This window comes from Crocuta crocuta, unplaced genomic scaffold (genome assembly GCF_008692635.1).
Source record: "Crocuta crocuta isolate KB4526 unplaced genomic scaffold, BGI_CrCroc_1.0 scaffold427, whole genome shotgun sequence".
In the NCBI taxonomy this organism is placed as follows: Eukaryota; Metazoa; Chordata; class Mammalia; order Carnivora; family Hyaenidae; genus Crocuta; species Crocuta crocuta.
The window spans coordinates 1403335-1420109 of record NW_027533273.1 but is presented as its reverse complement, the minus strand read 5'-3'; the positions used below and the strand labels follow the sequence as shown (position 1 = coordinate 1420109).

The following is a 16775-nucleotide window of genomic DNA, read 5'->3' as shown; positions in this document are numbered from 1 at the left end:
ATTCTTCTCTCCCCACAATTTTTACTATGTCATGAGTTTTAAAAAACCAAATAGAAGGTTTTACCATGGAAGAAAGGATATTCTGAAGACAACTTTAAACACTATTGTTCAGTCAAATTTCTTTCATTTCTTCTGTATTCTTCCCATTCTAAATGGGTATCATAGTCCGTGTATTTCACGTAGTCCCCTTTTTTTCCTCTTCTTTTTTTTTAAATAATATAGTGCAAGGAAAAATATTAATCTGTGTATCTATTTACCTGTGCTTTGAAAAAAAGTCTGGAAGAAGGGTATCCAAATTGTTAACTATAAGATTATGGGGATTTACTTTCCTTTTTTCTATTTATCGGTTATTTTCCCACAATAAAAATATTTTTATAATAAGANATCAGTATTAAAGTTTTTTTTCATACTTGTGAATCAAGCTCACTGGAATTAAAAAAGAAATTATTTTATAAAATTCTTTAGAGTTCAAAACTTACTTACAGCTTTAGAAGTTATAACATAAGGACCCTGCCATCAAGTCCATGATTTCAAATTTGAAGCTGCCAAGCATTTTTAATTTTCATCTTGTGTTAATTTCACTAATTAAGTATATGCATTGTGGTCTATAAATTAGCTCTTACTCACTACCTAGTAGAGGCTAATTAATAATGTTCCAGTATCCCAAAGTCAGTAATTTTTTCTTAAAACTGAAATCGTTAAAGCACTACGAGACCACAGTCCTATAACTGAATCCCTTGAGCAGGGTATTCAGAATTCAGAGTTTTTCGAAAATTGCTGTGTATCATAAAATAACACCCAAGAGGTTTTGGAGCAGCATCCACATAGTAAAACACTGCAGCAAAATGTTCAAATATTTACTCTAAGTGAGAAAAATAAAGACTATTAAAATAACCTCATGTAAGGTCAGACTTTGTTTCCCCAAGTTTCAGAAACTTGGGGCTTTAGGATTGTGAGTAAGGATTATAGACTGGTGTTATAAATTGTTCATAGAATGACCTATGTTCAGTCTCAGTTGTAAATGATTTTCCTTCCTCTTATAATTTTTCAGGTCAGCCCTTCATAAACCCAGATGGAAGTCCAGTTGTGTATAATCCTCCTATGACTCAACAACCTGTTAGAACCCAAGTGCCTGGACCTCCACAGCCACCTCTGCCACCCCCACCACCTCAACAACAAGCAGCTAATCACATTTTCTCACAGGTGCACATATCCGTGATTACATAATGCTAAGTTCACCTCCCTTTGCGTATTTGAGACTAAACTCACTAATTATAATTGGGCTAGCCCAAGTATCTCTTAGAATTTTAATATTCTGCACCAGTGATGTCCGCTCCCTGTTTGTAGGAAGAGAGGTTAACTTCACAGGATTTTCAGCTAAAATGCGAAATATATATTGGAAAGAAGGAAATTTTGTATCACATGAGCCTTTGTGGTGAGTATGTTCTCCATATTCTACAACAGCAGAGATGGACAAAAGGAATAAAAACAAAACTAAGTTTATGCCAGTGAGTTAATACGTTGTTCTAAGGTTCAACAGATCATAGAAGAAACTTGAGTTGCTCAAGTGTGGCAAGGTACTTTGCATCCCACCTACCCTATGAAAGAGAGAGGCAAAAACATTCTGAATTAGAATTCACAGAAACACTCTTAGTACTATCTTGAATATGTATAAATGTTTAGAGTTTGCACATACACTTTCACATTCTGGCTTTTCCCCTATAGATTTGCTATTCATCCTTGCGGAACTTGATTATGCCAGTGTCAACTCATTTACTTTTTTTTTTTTTTTTTACCAATAGTTTATTGTGAAATTGGTTTCCATATAACGCTCAGTGCTCATCCCCACAAGTGCCTTCCTCCATGCCCATCTCCCCCCTACCCCCCACATCCATCAGTCCTCAGTTTGTTTCTCAGCATTCAAGAGTCTCTCATGGTTTGCCTCTCTCCCTTTCCCCCACCATTTCCCCCCCTTCTTCTCCCCCATGGTCCTCAGTTAAGTTCCTCCTAATCCTCCTATATGTGCAAACATGTGATATTTGTCCTTCTCTGCCTGACTTACTTCACTCAGCATAACACCCTCAAGGTCCATCCATGTTGCTGCACATAAACTCATTTACTTTTATTCTATCCTTTAAAGGTGGTATAACATATCAACGACAGCTTGTACAGTTAGTTATACCTCTTTTTCTGCATAAGGCTATCTAAATATTCCACTGGTGAGAACTTGCAAAATACTTATGAAAGAAGTATGGTGATAAACTTGAACTGGAGAAATTTCATTAATTTTGCTGTCAAGGGTGAAGAATGTATGAGCAGTTTGGTAATATTATCAAATACTTTGAAAGTTTTGTAAATAATTGTACCTCTGGCAATTAAGACTCCTGATATTGGGCAAGCTAGTTTATATAAAGTAAGATTCCTAGGTTTTTGATGTGCTTTTAAGACATACAAATATATGAAGTGGAAGTGCCTAAACTGTTTCCAAAGACTCCCATATCCACTTCCCAGCCCCATTTGATGAAAAATGCACAGGTACACATTAGAATACGTTAAACGCCCTCACTGGCCTTCTTTCTCTGCCTTGCTTTCATTCACTTAGGTCCTGAAGTGTTTCTCCTTCATTTTGCTGTCAGTTTCCTGTGCCTTGCTATGTATTTCACTAGGAGCTTTATAGGACTCGTTTTCATTTCGTTAAACAGAAATAATATTTATCTGGCAGCTTCAAAAAAGTCTAAGGATTTATCTATGATTACATATTTCAGATTATTATCTCTTAGAAATAATTTTGTCTGATTTAGATATGAGACAATCCTAAATGAAGGTGTAGACACCTTAGTTTAGAAATAGAACCTAGAGGTGCCTGGGTGGCTCAGTTGGTTTAGCGTCTGACTTGAGCTCATGTTATCATCTCGTGGCTTGTGAGTTTGAGCCCCACATCAGGCTCTGTTCTCTCAGCAAGGAACCCACAACAGATCGTCTGTCTCTATTTCTCTTCTCTCCCACCTCACTTGCTCTCTTTCTCTCAAAATAAATAAACATTAAAAAATAGGAATAGAGCCTTAATGAGTTGTGATTTGAAATCTCAAGATATGCATCAAACTTTGTGGTTGATTTTTCTGGTGTTGCTTCAGGTGTTTCAGGTAATTCATCATCAGATATCAAAATAGAGAAGTGATGAACAAATTACATTCAGTAACTACTTTCTGCACTGAGATAATCTATCCATGAAATTTCAAATAACCAAACAAAATAGTAGTATGATTTCCAAAGTGTTTCAGATGGGCTGCATTTCTTAAAACCAATCACTTGAAGTGGATATTGTTTTGCAGCCATTTGCAATTTAAGTAGAAAAAGGAAAAGCTAAGGCTTTTTCTTTTCTAAGTGGTGCCAGAATTTCACTTTGATCAACCACTCTTCCCACCCACATTTGTCTCATTACCACTTGACACTCTGGGAAACATTAATTCATACGATTGGTGCTATCGAACTCCTCTTTCTTTTATCTTCCAGCATACTAAAGCTTTTGTTTCATCTGACACTTACATAGTAGGTCAAGATGTCTGGAAGAAAGTTATGTCTTAATGATTATCTGACTTAACACATTGAATAGCCCGTACTTGGAACCTCTAAAGCTGCTGTAGCCTCATTTAGTGTGATGTGTGCTGTCATCTGGTAGGAAGCCCGCTAATTTCTAGTCAAGAGGTTAGTGAGGGACCAGTGGCTCTATAAATTTTTCAGCTTTTACCATGTTGAGTACTTCTCCTTTAATTCTGGATTTTTTTTGAGATTCTAATCTAAGCCTTTTTGTGGTAGAAGTGCAACTCACCATTACGCATCTGAGTTGTCATAAAAATTTCTCCTTACTTAGATTATTCCATGGAAAAGCCTACTCAGTTAGCTTATTTTATATTTTTGAAGTATTCTTTTAGGAAATCCTGTCCGGAGGGAGATTCGTGTATATACATTTTAAGCAAAAGTGAGAGTTTTCATTAGGTAAAATGACCTAGGTTCCTCCAATGCTTGTTTACTTGGCTGTCTACAAGTCACTTATCTTAGCCTGATTGCCGCTTCGATAACATGGATTATGAGTCTTTAAGCCAGTATATATATCACCCTTTTGTAATAAACTGTCTAATATAAATATAAGACTGGGAAACTAAATCAGATGCCACTGTGAGCCTCCAGATGGCCAGCTTTACTCCTTAAGGTTTAAAAATGATAAAACATTTTTCATTTTCTGTAACGTCTGTTTTTGAGTGTCCCTGGGAAATGTAAAACTTATGCTTATTTTCCTGAAATGCAGTATTTCATTAGTGAAAAAATTTTAAATCACTAGTTTTTAAGGTCCAGATGGATCTACTCTCTCGATCAAAGTTTTTAGTTTCAAGACAACTGTGTTTATCTTCCTTGTGTAAAAGAAATGTGTGTGTGTGCATGTGCCTGTGTGTATGTGTGTATTGTTCTTTAGGCTGTTACTCTTAGTGGTACCCACAACATACTATACTTTAAAAACTGCTAAAATTAAAAACGTAAATAAATTTTAAAAAGTGAGAATTGTTGAAATTCACACACTCTAGTCCTAAAAGAATATTTAATCGTACCTTATCAGATAGTAATTGGCATAGATACCATGTAAGTTTTCATTGTCTGATAATAAATGAAGTTTTTCTTTTATGTAGTGTTATAACACTAAATAGAACAGCCCCTCATCAAACCAGGAAGTAAGAATGAGTGGTTTTGTTTTTACTGACTAAACCTAGGGGTTTTGGTTAGATAATAGGATGTGAAATGTCTAAGTTACCTGTTTCAATGAATCTAACATTTTTAAGAAAAAACTATCTATATATTAAAGCATAGGTATGTTTGTAAAATTTTTACTATGTAGAGTTTCTTCCTTTAGCATTGTTCTTGTTGTTTCCTATTATCATTGTATAAGATGACTTTATAAATGTAGTTTAAGCTGTTGCCAAAAAAGTGTGACTTTCCATTTTATGCAATTCTTGTAACATTTTATTCTGACATTAACATTGTTTGCCAACCTGTTATTCCTTAGCCTGTTCGTCCTCTGCAGTCCTCTTCACAGCCTGTTCAGTACTCTACAGCCCCTTACCCATCCCCGCTCCTGCCAGTCTCACCCACCCAGCAATACTCCGTGGTACTATATCTCTCTTCACCTCCTGCATTGTTTCTGTGGGTGGATGTGTGATGGATGCTCATGGATGTGATTAATGTGATACGATCTTTTGTGATTATTTGAAGTCCTGGACACATACACTGAAAAAGTGTTTCTAACCTGTATTAGAAGTAATTTACTCTACTATAGAATGTCATATTGGCTTATTACAGTGTTTATATAAATCCTAATCTTTTCCTGCTTTTCCATAATGAAATGATTTTCAGTTTGACTGTTCTAGTCCTAAGGTGGTTTAGCTACTTTTCTCATTGAGGTCAGTGTGATCCGTGCAGTCTTGGAGTGGCAGCCTTCATCTGGGTTTAAGGCTTTCTATTCTTTCCCCAGTCCTGTAGACTTATCCCAGTTATTAGGGTGAATTGGAGCTTACGGTTACCTAAGACATTCTCCTAAGTCTATTCCTAAGAAGATCTTTAGATATTGCATCTGAGGTAATAAATGGTATCTTCTCCAACCCAAAGTATGCCCCAAGTTCTACTTCTCAGTAAGAGCTTATAAGCACCAGTGCCATGTATTCTCTGTGTGACCTTCTGTAGTTACTAAGTATATGAGACAACAGTGTAAAAGTATGGAATTCTTGCCTAGGACCTAACATGAAATGAGTATTCAATAAATGTTACTTCCCTTCCCTTAAAATGAGTCTCCCTATCAGCCTAATAAACTTTCCCAGTTATGCTATTATTTTTCGAATATATGGCACCATATTTTGATATTACTTTTTAAGCTAAACTATAAGCTATGTCTTAAAATCAGTTGACATTTTTTAGAAACATTTTCTTATATTGAGAGTTTTTATTTTGACCTGGGGGCGACCTTATTTACCAGCATTGGATATGAATCATTTTCAGAAATCACTTCCGATCTGAAAAAATAAAATTTTTCCAGCATTGAGAAGATCAAAAGCATCAATAAGCATAACATAAAAGCCTCAAAAATGTTTTGAAAAATGGCAAATTGTTGGAATAAGAAAATTACTTTTTTTTTTCAAGATGACTCTGATGGTAGTGTATAGTTAAAATATTTGGCCAGATTACTGTGTAATTACAACTAATAGTATATTTTAGTACATTTTTCCCTTTTGAAAGTATTCATTGAATTAGGCTAATAGTACTAGAGTTTGTCAGAGCACGCGCTGGGAAGAGTAAAACCATGTATTTCAGTCATTAAATCAGGTTCCCTTTTTCAAGACCCTGTCTTTTCCATAGCTGTAATGTACTTTGCAAAAACCAACAGACTGTAGGAATTGCATACATGTCAACTTTGATCTGAGAACTCAATTGCCACAATTCTTTTAAGTAACTTTTTCCAAAATTCTCCTCTTAATAAAATGTGGTATATATTGTTGCCAATCTGTGGCACTTTGGGAGCAAGGGAATGCCATTTTAATCCCATTTTTTGTCATTTCAGTGATATTGTCTAGACTAGTCAAAACTGGTCCTTAGGCTGGTGAGTGAGAGAAAACATTTGTCAGATATGTAAATTAGAAACCTCTCTTGGCTGGACATGGCTGCCTGCTCACCAAGTAGCCAAAACATTAGGAAACTCATTTGGATTACATTTGCCTAACATCTGACTTTAGGAAGAGACTGAAAAACCCTGTGGAAGAATAGAATTTATGGCCAAATAATTTTTGAGAGACTAGAGGCCTGCGGTGGATAGATTTTATCCATTTTTTTTTTCATTTCTACTAGTATATTCAACAGAGATGATAAGCTAAACAAAAGTACATAGAACCAGAATCTTGCCTTTTAGAAAGAGGGATAAAGAATAATTAGTACTGTGCCTTGTTAGTCACCTGGTCCTTGAAGTCCTTTCAGAAAATGTTAATTATACAATATAATATAAATATGTCCAGTTTCACTTCTACATCCTAATGTGCCTTTAATCATCATTTAAATAAGTGTCTTTTCATTTTTTTATTGTGAAATGTTTCTACACTCTACTTTTCTGCATGCTACACACTCAATTAGATCTACTTTAAAAGTAATTTGTTAATGACAGTATTATAATATTTCTGTTTTCCTGCCTTACGGTCTTAATTTTATTGAAGCTGTTCTCTTAAATCATAATCTCTTATGGATACATGTTATCCATAATACTGCAGTCTGTCTTCAAATATATGAAGTATTTTTTATATAAATTTGATTTATGTATGTATGGAAGGCTTACTGATTTCTGACTTTTCCCTTTTTTTTTTTTATTTAGCAGGACAACCTTGGGTCTCAGTTTAGCCACATGAGTCTTGCCCGCCAGCCATCTGCAGAGGGTTCTGACCCTCATGCCACCATGTTCCAGTCCACTGTTGTTCTTCAGTCCCCACAGCAGTCTGGTTATATCATGACGGCAGCCCCTCCACCACCGCCGCCGCCGCCACCACCACCTCCTCCCCCTCCCCTGCCACCTGGGCAGCCAGTCCCTTCTGCTGGCTATGCTGCCTCTGGCCATCCTGTCAGCCAGCCTGTGCTTCAGCAGCAGGGATATATTCAGCAACCCTCACCACAGGTACGTCACTTTCTCACCTTTTAACCTTAGAGAGCTTACTTTCATTTCACATGGAGAGAATTTGTGAGAATGTATGTATAAACAAAGCTGGTCATCATCTTCCCTTCTCAGCCACATAACTAGTTGATACTTCAGTTGGATAGTTAAAAGTATGTAACCTCTGAGTTTCCTTTTGACTGATAGATTTGTTTTAATTAGCTTAAGAGAAACACAGTTAAGTTAGGTACACAATAAAAATAAACTGATGTGTTTCACGTGAGTTTGGAAAAAATTAACATCATGATACTATCGAAGCTTTCAGTGCAGGAACATGTTATCTTTGTACATTTACTTAGCTATTCCTTAATTTTTGCCAACAGTATTTTATAGTTTTCATTATACAAGTACTGTATATATTTTGTTAAATATATCTCTGAGTATGTAATGTTTTTTAATGCTATTCTAAAGGAGATGATTTTAAAATTCCATTTTCTGTTCTTCATTTGCTAATATGTAGAAATAAAGTTGATTTTTGTGTATTGATTATATCCTGTGGCCTTTCTAATTATTCTAGTCCTTTTCATGGACTGCTTAGGATTTTCAATATTGAAGACCATTTCTACATATATTATCCTTTCCAATACATGTATGCCTTTTATTCCTTTCTCTTGCCTTATTGTATTGTCTGTGAGCTCTAATGTTGAATATACACAGGATAACAGGGGGAAGTAAAATTCCTAGAATTCATTTATTAACTTAAAGCTAGGTTTCAAACTATCACCTCTCTCTGATTCCAAAACATTTTTATTTTCATCACCCCAAAAGAAAACTCTGCATTCATTAAGTGGTTACTATCCGTTTGCCCTAATCCCCAGCCCTTGGAACCACCAATCTGCATTCTGTCTCTAAGGATTTACCTATTCTGGATACTTCATATTAATGGAATCATGCCATATTGTTACCTTTTGTGTCTGGCTTCTTTAACTTAACAGAATGTTTGAGGGTTAATCCACATAGCGTGTATCAGTATTTCATTCCTTCTTACGTCTGAATAATATGCCATTGTTTATATACCTCCGTTGATTTTTCAGTCATTAATGGATTTGGGATGTTTCCACATTTTGCTCATGTGAATAGTGCTATTATGAATATCAAGGTACATGTATTTGTTCAAGTATCTGTTTTCATTTATTTGGGTATATAACTAGGAATAAAATTGCTGAATTCTATGGTAATTCTATGTTTAATTTTTTGACGAATCACCAGACTTTCCATGGTGTCATTTTATATTCCCATCTACAGTGTATTGAGGTTCCAATTTCTCCACATTTTGCCAGTAACACTTATTCTTCACCTTTTTAAAAGTTATTATTATCCTAGCCATCCTGTGGGTGTGAAGTAGGTGTATCAATGTGGTTTTGACTTGTATTTCCCTAATGATGGGTGTTGTTGGTCATTTGTTCATATGCTTGTTGGCCATTAGCTATCTCCTTTGGAGAAATGTCTGTTTTAAGTCCTTTGCCAATTTTTTCAGGAGATTGTCTTTTTGTTAAGTTGTAAGAGTTCTTTATATATTCTGTATACTAGACACTTACAGATGTGTGATTTGCAAATATGTTCACAATTCTATAGGTTGTCCTTTGACTTTTTGATAATGTCCTTAATTAGCTATCAACAGTTTAATTTTGATGAAATCCACTTTTTTTTTTTCATTTTACTGCTCATACTTTTAGTATCATATCTAAGAATCCATTGCTAAGTCCAAGGTCATAAAGATTTTATCCCTATGTTTTCTTTTAAGAGTTTTATGGTCTTGGACACCTGAGTGGCTCATTGGGTTTAGTGTCCGAGTTTGGCTCAGGTATGATCTCACAGTTTGAGAGTTTGAGTCCCATGCCAGGCTTTCTGCAATTGCTGTCAGAGCCCAACTTGGATCTTCTATCCCCCTCTCTGCTCCTCCCTTGCTCATGTGTGCTCTCTCTCCCTTAAAAATAAACATTTTTTAATAAAAAGTTTTATAGTCTTTAACTCCATTAATTAGATCTTTTATCCATTTTGAGTTAATGTTTGTGTATGATAATGAGGTGTAAGGGTCCAACATCATTCTTTTCCTTGTGTGCATATTTTGTTCTGTGTGTATTTTTTGTATTTTGGCATCATTTGTTGAAGACCCTATTATTTTTCCCATTAAATGGTGTTGGTACCCTTATCAAACAAACTCTTAACTTTTCTGTTACTCTGTGTTTCTACCTTTATGCCAGTACTGCACTACTTTAATACTATACCTTTGTGGTTAAGTTTTAAAATCAGGAAATATGAGTCCTCCATCTTTGTTCTTTTCCTTTTTTTTTTAAGGGTGTTTTTTTTTTTTTTTTTTTGGTTTTTTGTTNTTTTTTTTTTTTTTGAGAGAGAGAGAGAGCAAGCAGGGGAGGGGCAGAAAGGGAGAGAGAGAACCCCAAGCAGGCTTCCCATTGTCAACACAAAGCCCGATGCAGGGCTTGAACTCATGAACTGCGAGATAATGACCAGAGCTGAAATCAAGAGTAGGACACTTAATGGACTGAGCCACTCAGGCACCCCAACTTTGTTCTTTTTCAGTATTGTTTTGGGGGCGCACCGGTGGCTCAGTCGGTTGAGCAGCCAGCTTCAGGTCAGGTCATGATCTCACGGTTTGTGTGTTCGATCCCTGCACACAAAGACTCTTTGCTGACAGCTCAGAGCCTGAAGCCTGTTTCAAATTCTGTGATTCCCTCTCTCTTTCTGCCCCTTCCTCGCTCATGCTGTGTGTCTCTCTCTCAAAAAATAAATGTTAAAGGAGGTATCACCATCCCAGACTTTAGCCTCTACTACAAAGCTGTCATCNACTAATTTGTCAATAAACTATTTGTAAAAAAATAAAAATAAAAAAACGTTAAAAATTTTTTTAAAGGATTGTTTTGACTATGAGGCTGTATGACTTGTGATTTCCATATAAATTTGATGGTTGGCTTTTCTACTTCTGCAAAAGATGCCATTGGAATTTTGATAGGGATTGCATTGAATCTGAATCTGTGGATTGCTTTGGGAAATATTGTATCTTAATATTAAATTTTCCAATCTTAATGACCATGGGGTGTCTTTCCATTTATTTAGGTTGTCTTTAATTTCTGTCTTTTAAAATCTATGTCTCCCATTCTCTGCCCTCCCCTGCTCACACTCCATGTCTCTGTCCCTCAAAAATAAACATTAAAAAAAATTGTTTTTATTAAGTATATGGATTGGCCTATTCCTACCTTAAATTCTGCCAATTTTTATAGTGTTGGAACCTATAGTAAGCAACGAAATGTTTTTCTCTCTTAAAACCTATTTTATCTGACAAATCTAGTGACTTCAGCATTCTTTTAATGAGCATTTAAATGGTATCTCTTTTCGTCTTCTTATTTGCACCCTCAGTATTTTTTTTTTTAATTTTTAATGTTTATTTATTTTTGAGAGACAGAGAGAGGCCAAACATGAGCGGGGGAGGGCAGAGAGAGGAAGACACAGAATCTGAAGCAGGTTCTAGGCTCTGAGGTATAAGCACAGAGCCTGATGCGGGGCTCAAACCCACAAATTGTAAGATCATGACCTGAGCTGAAGTTGGATGCTTAAATGACTGAGCCACCCAGGAGCCCCAACCACTATCACTTATTAACAGAACTGGACAAAAGATCTAAAAAAAACTAATTAACCATACTGACTCAACTGCTACGTAGAGAATAATAAATGCACACACACAAATTGTTCCTGGAGGTATCAGCAAGCAATAGGTTTGTCCTTATTTCAGATCTTAATCCATTATTATATGTTTCAGTATATGTATATATATCAGTAACAGTATATTCTTTTCTCCCTCATAATTTAAAAAAGACATCACTGGGGTGCCGGGGTGTCTGGGTGACTCAGTTGGTTAAGCACCTGACTCTCTATTTCAGCTCAGGTCATGATCTCATGGTTTCGTGAATGTGACCCCTGTGTCAAGGCCCCATGTTGAGTGTGGACGTTAATTAAAAATAAAAATCTTTTTAAAAAAAAAAAGCCAAAGGAAAAATAAAGTGGAATACTAAAAGAGTTCAAGTAATAGGAAAAGCAGGAAAACAGAGATAGAACAAATGGAAAACAAATAGCAATGTGGTATTCTTGCATTTAACCATGTCAGTAGATATATTAAAGATAAAAGGACTAGCCATTCCAATGAGACTGGATAGGACAGAGAATATGACCTATAGGCTATATGCAAAAGTCGCATACTTTTTTGTATGCTCATAGCCCTGAGATCAGGAGTCACATGCTCCACCACCTGAGCTAGCCAGGTGCCCCTCCTTTTTCTTTGGCCTTTATACTATGGTCTTTTGAATCTTGTGTTTCTGTGATATGATAAGTATCTTTAGCTTATTACTGTCTACTTTGAGATCATATGAAACTGCAAGTAAAACAGTATAATTTTATTTACCCTCCACTGATTGTGCTTTGGTATCCTATACATAATACATGTATGCATTATAAATGTATAGTGTTATGATTTTTGCCTTAAACAATCTTTTTTTTAAGTTTATTTACTTATTTTGAGAGAGAGAGAGCGAGAAAGCGTGCACAAGCCAGGGTGGGGCAAAGAGAAAGGGAGCATCCCAAGCAGGCTCTGTGTTCTTAGTTCAGAGCCTGACACAGGGGTCACATTCACAAAACCATGAGACCATGACCTGAGGTGTAATCGAGAGTCAGATGCTTAACCAACTGAGTCACCCAGACACCCCAGCACCCCAGTGATGTCTTTTTTAAATTATGAGGGAGAAAATAATATGCTGTTACTGATATACATACATATACTGAAAAGCATAATAATGGATTAAGATCTGAAATCAGGACAAACCTACTGCTTGCTGATACCTCCAGGAACAATTAAGGGACCACATGTGTATTGTATCTAATGTTTCAAAATCAGAAGAATGTTATAGTTACAGCTTAGGAGATTCTTGGCTTATAACTGACACAGAAATTCTGTATGTACTCCAGCTGGTTTCCAGATGAAATGGACACTCTTTAAGGTGTCTACAGATGTCTCTGAGAAGTAATCCAATTGGAAGAGCAGAACCTGAAAGAGCTTATGAAGCTAATAAAGTTAATTTACCACATACTTCTACATCACTGAATTAATGGTTTATTCCTTATTCCATATTAGGTCAGATTAAGAGAAATGCACAACTAGTATAAATAGCTCCAGAAGGAGGATCACCTAGTTGGCTCAGTCACTTAAGTGTCCAGCTTTGGCTTAGGTCATGATGTCACGGTTCATGGTGTCAAACCCCACATCGGGCTGTTTGCTGACAGCATAGAGCCTGAAACCTGCTTCAGATTCTGTGCCTCACTCTCTCTCTGACCCTCCCTCACTTGTACTTTGTCTCTCTCTCTTTCTTTCTCAAGAAATAAACAATAAAATTTTTTTTTTAAATAGCTCCAGAAGTAAATATAATCAAGCTAGTTTACTGGCTTTTCTCCCAGCTTTATTAAGGTATAATTGACAATAAGATTTGTATTGATATTTTAATTTACACTAGAAATATGAGAAAAGTCAAAAAATGGAACCAGTGCACCTGTGTATTAGTACTAGAATAGATAAACTGGCTAATTTATATAATAATGATTGCAGTTCACATATCAAGTTGAATGAGCTAGCAGTGTACACATTTCAACCAAGAGAAGCCTCAAAAAAGAATGTTAATTGCAAAATAATTTGCATTGTGTTATATATAGTTGAGTTCCATAAATGTACCTTTTTTAGATCCTCAGCATTTTCTGTATGGATAACAGATATGTATATATAGTAGAGGTTCCAAGACATTTATAGGAAAGATCAGTGCCAACTGTAGGATAATGGTTTTTCTGTTGAATATAGGACAGAAGAATGCTAGAGTTAAACCTTTAGCTATTTTAATAGTGTTTGGTTTTATAAAAGAGAGAAAAATCTGAAACAAATAGGACCAAAAAATTTAAACCTACTAAATCTAATTGCCAGGCATATTGGTAGGTGTCTCTTGTTATGTATACTGCATGCTTAAATTTTTTTTAATTTTTTCAGATAAATTTAAAGCTAAGAAAATCTCTTTTTGGGTAATAATAGTAAAAATTATTACTAAATACATTCTTTTGTTCCTCAGAGAAAACATTTATTTGCAAGTGAAATTGTTTTTTCTTCTTCAATACTTATCCTAGATGCCAGCCTGTTACTGTGCTCCAGGCCACTATCACTCCAGTCAACCTCAGTATCGCCCAATCCCTTCTGTCCATTACAATTCACATCTAAACCAACCACTGCCACAGCCTGCACAACAGACAGGTGAGTAATGTTTCTGAGGCTATGATTTCTTAGCTACTGATATAGCTTTTTTCATTCTGCTTTATTTAGTGTTACTATTAAGATGTTAACCATACTCCATGCATCAAGGGTCTCAGATATGGTCCATATGAATATGTAAACCAGTGAGATTCAAAGAGTGGGCAAATCTTAGCACCTGCCAGAAAATGACACTGTCAGGTTTATATGCTGATGTGTAAAGAGCCACAAACCATAATGAGAAGACTGTACCATGCAAAGCAAAGTGATGAGCAGCTTCTTGTTACTCAGTGCCACTGTAGTGAAGCCTCCTTTGCAGCCTGATAATCCACCTCTGTTAATAGCAAAAGAGAGGCACGGCAAGCTAAGGTGTCTCCCGAGCAGCTAACTAGAAGCAGGAATTAAAGTGACCCACCTCTGAGAATCTAGCCTGGTGAAGACATTTTGATGTCTTGTTCTCAGTATGCCTTTAAAAGGAATGATGTTCTCAAACATCTTTTTTGTGCTTTTTCAGTTTGCTGGTTATATAGTGAAAGATATTTTTAAACCAAATACAATCTAACCCTAAGAATATCAAATATATTAAAACTCAAAAGACCCTTTTCCTTTTGCCTCTCTCAAATTTTCTTTAAGCTTTCTGTGAAAACAGCTGTGACTTCAGTATAAAAAACTATCTTTACTGAATTCATTTATTTCTGTGCTTCCCACCTAGATTTGTGCTTCTGCCCCAGATGTATAATAAGGTACTTTTCAGCCTTTCATAACTCTAGCTGTTGAAGTGGTATGTTTCTTGGCATCTTTGAGACCATGTTAGCTGGTTGTCACTGTTGGAGGCTCTCAGGCTATATCACCATGACTCACTGAGGCCATATAACCCTCCACTTATGCAGTTTCTTGCTCTTGATATTATGTGCCACTCTTAAGGGGAGCCGCAGTTTTAGGAGAAAGATGCCTACATGGGCCAATCTGATGAGAAGTGTCCTTGTTTCTCCTTTGTGGCTCACCAACTTCTTTAACCAGATAGGATTGTTACTTATCATTCCTGTGGGGGAACTGCCAGGTTTTTAATCCTTTGCTCCTAGGAGTTGTCTTAGACTTCATGTTAGGTCTTTCCTTTTTTGTATTACTAACCCTGTGTTGTATGTGTGACAGATGTTCTTTCAGTGGATGTTAAATACAAGCATTGGTCATTTTAGCCAGCTTCTCTCTTAATTATGACTCCGTTTAATTCAAGTTTTCCTGAAGGCTAATAATACAATCCACTTCAAGTAATATAATCTAATACGTGCTCTAATTTTGAAAGTCATCAAAAGTTATTCTTTATAATGGGAGCATCATTATGACACCGTTCATTCATTAGTTTTAAGTACATTGTTGTTCTAGTTTAATAGAAATTATTTTCTGACTTTTCCTGGGCTACAGTGACTTACTTTTCATATTGTTTTTCTCTTAACTTTTTTCTTCCAAAATTATAATACAGATTATTGCTAATGTCATAACAAAAAGAAATTTACCTTCTGTCTCCCCATTCAAATATCTTGTGTGTGACTAATGAGTTTCGTACAGCCTGCTAATGAGGCATGCAAAGATTTTTTGCTCCATGTTTGTATGAATTTACTAGTTTTGTTCTTTTCCGTGACTAAATTTTTATTCTTCTGCATTGTCAAACTGCCTACAGAATTGAAACTTTTAATCATAGGTTGGCCCAGTGTGCTTTTACAAATGCATCTCAGCAAAAATCCTCCCACTTAATAGAGAACAACTGAATATGCCACTCCTCACAATTGAGGGCCAAAATATCTATGTGACAGTCAGTAGTTGTTTTATAATGAGTGATATTTTCACTGTGGATTTTTCCTAATGCTAGTTAAGGGGAGAAAGAGGGAAACAAAACTTAGAGTGCATCTGTATAGTACAGGCACAGAAAAACAGTTTTTGTGAACAGTTTTTAATACTGTTTGACTCTTAACGTTACCATAATGTAACATGTTATAGAATTTGTCCTTCCAATTATTTTATGTATTGTGATCTAAGTTGAGCTTAAGTTAGTTGAAAAAAAGAGAAATAAATCCTCAAATCATCCTGTTCTGAAAAGGAAGGAAATTTTATTATGCTAATAAGTACAATAGTAAATCCCTCTTTAGAAGTTCAGTAATGCCAGTAGCAAGTATTGTGTTGGTAATTATAACAAACCTTTTTTGTGGAATTAGTAGGATTTGAACTACTAAAAGACTTATAATCAAAAGATTTTTTTGTAAGTAGTTAATGGTTATTTTTTATGTTAAAGCGTACAGAAAAGTGTGCATTTATGTTTGTGTGTGTCCTAATAGAAAAGTAAAATGCAGTGGGAAATGAACAAGGCAATTTTCTGTGTGTGTGTGTGTGTGTGTGTGTGTGTGTGTGTGTGTGTGCATGTTTAACAAATTTATAGCNTTTTGTATTACTAACCCTGTGTTGTATGTGTGACAGATGTTCTTTCAGTGGATGTTAAATACAAGCATTGGTCATTTTAGCCAGCTTCTCTCTTAATTATGACTCCGTTTAATTCAAGTTTTCCTGAAGGCTAATAATACAATCCACTTCAAGTAATATAATCTAATACGTGCTCTAATTTTGAAAGTCATCAAAAGTTATTCTTTATAATGGGAGCATCATTATGACACCGTTCATTCATTAGTTTTAAGTACATTGTTGTTCTAGTTTAATAGAAATTATTTTCTGACTTTTCCTGGGCTACAGTGACTTACTTTT

General features: G+C 35.6%; 1 protein-coding gene across 9 annotated transcripts in view; it reads left to right on the top strand.

The window, feature by feature from the left end:
* The window catches only part of R3HDM1 (R3H domain containing 1), a 127711-nt gene that overhangs the window by 42619 nt on the left and 68317 nt on the right, over positions 1 to 16775 (top strand). For 6 of the 9 annotated variants that reach the window (XM_077747828.1, XM_077747824.1, XM_077747825.1 and 3 more), the window contains 4 exons: positions 1052 to 1203; positions 5057 to 5158; positions 7400 to 7696; positions 13904 to 14027. In XM_077747828.1, the coding sequence (XP_077603954.1) occupies positions 1052 to 1203; positions 5057 to 5158; positions 7400 to 7696; positions 13904 to 14027 (675 nt within the window). The remainder of the gene's footprint in view (positions 1 to 1051; positions 1204 to 5056; positions 5159 to 7399; positions 7697 to 13903; positions 14028 to 16775) is intronic. The other 3 variants (XM_077747832.1, XM_077747826.1, XM_077747827.1) reach the window with 2 other exon arrangements.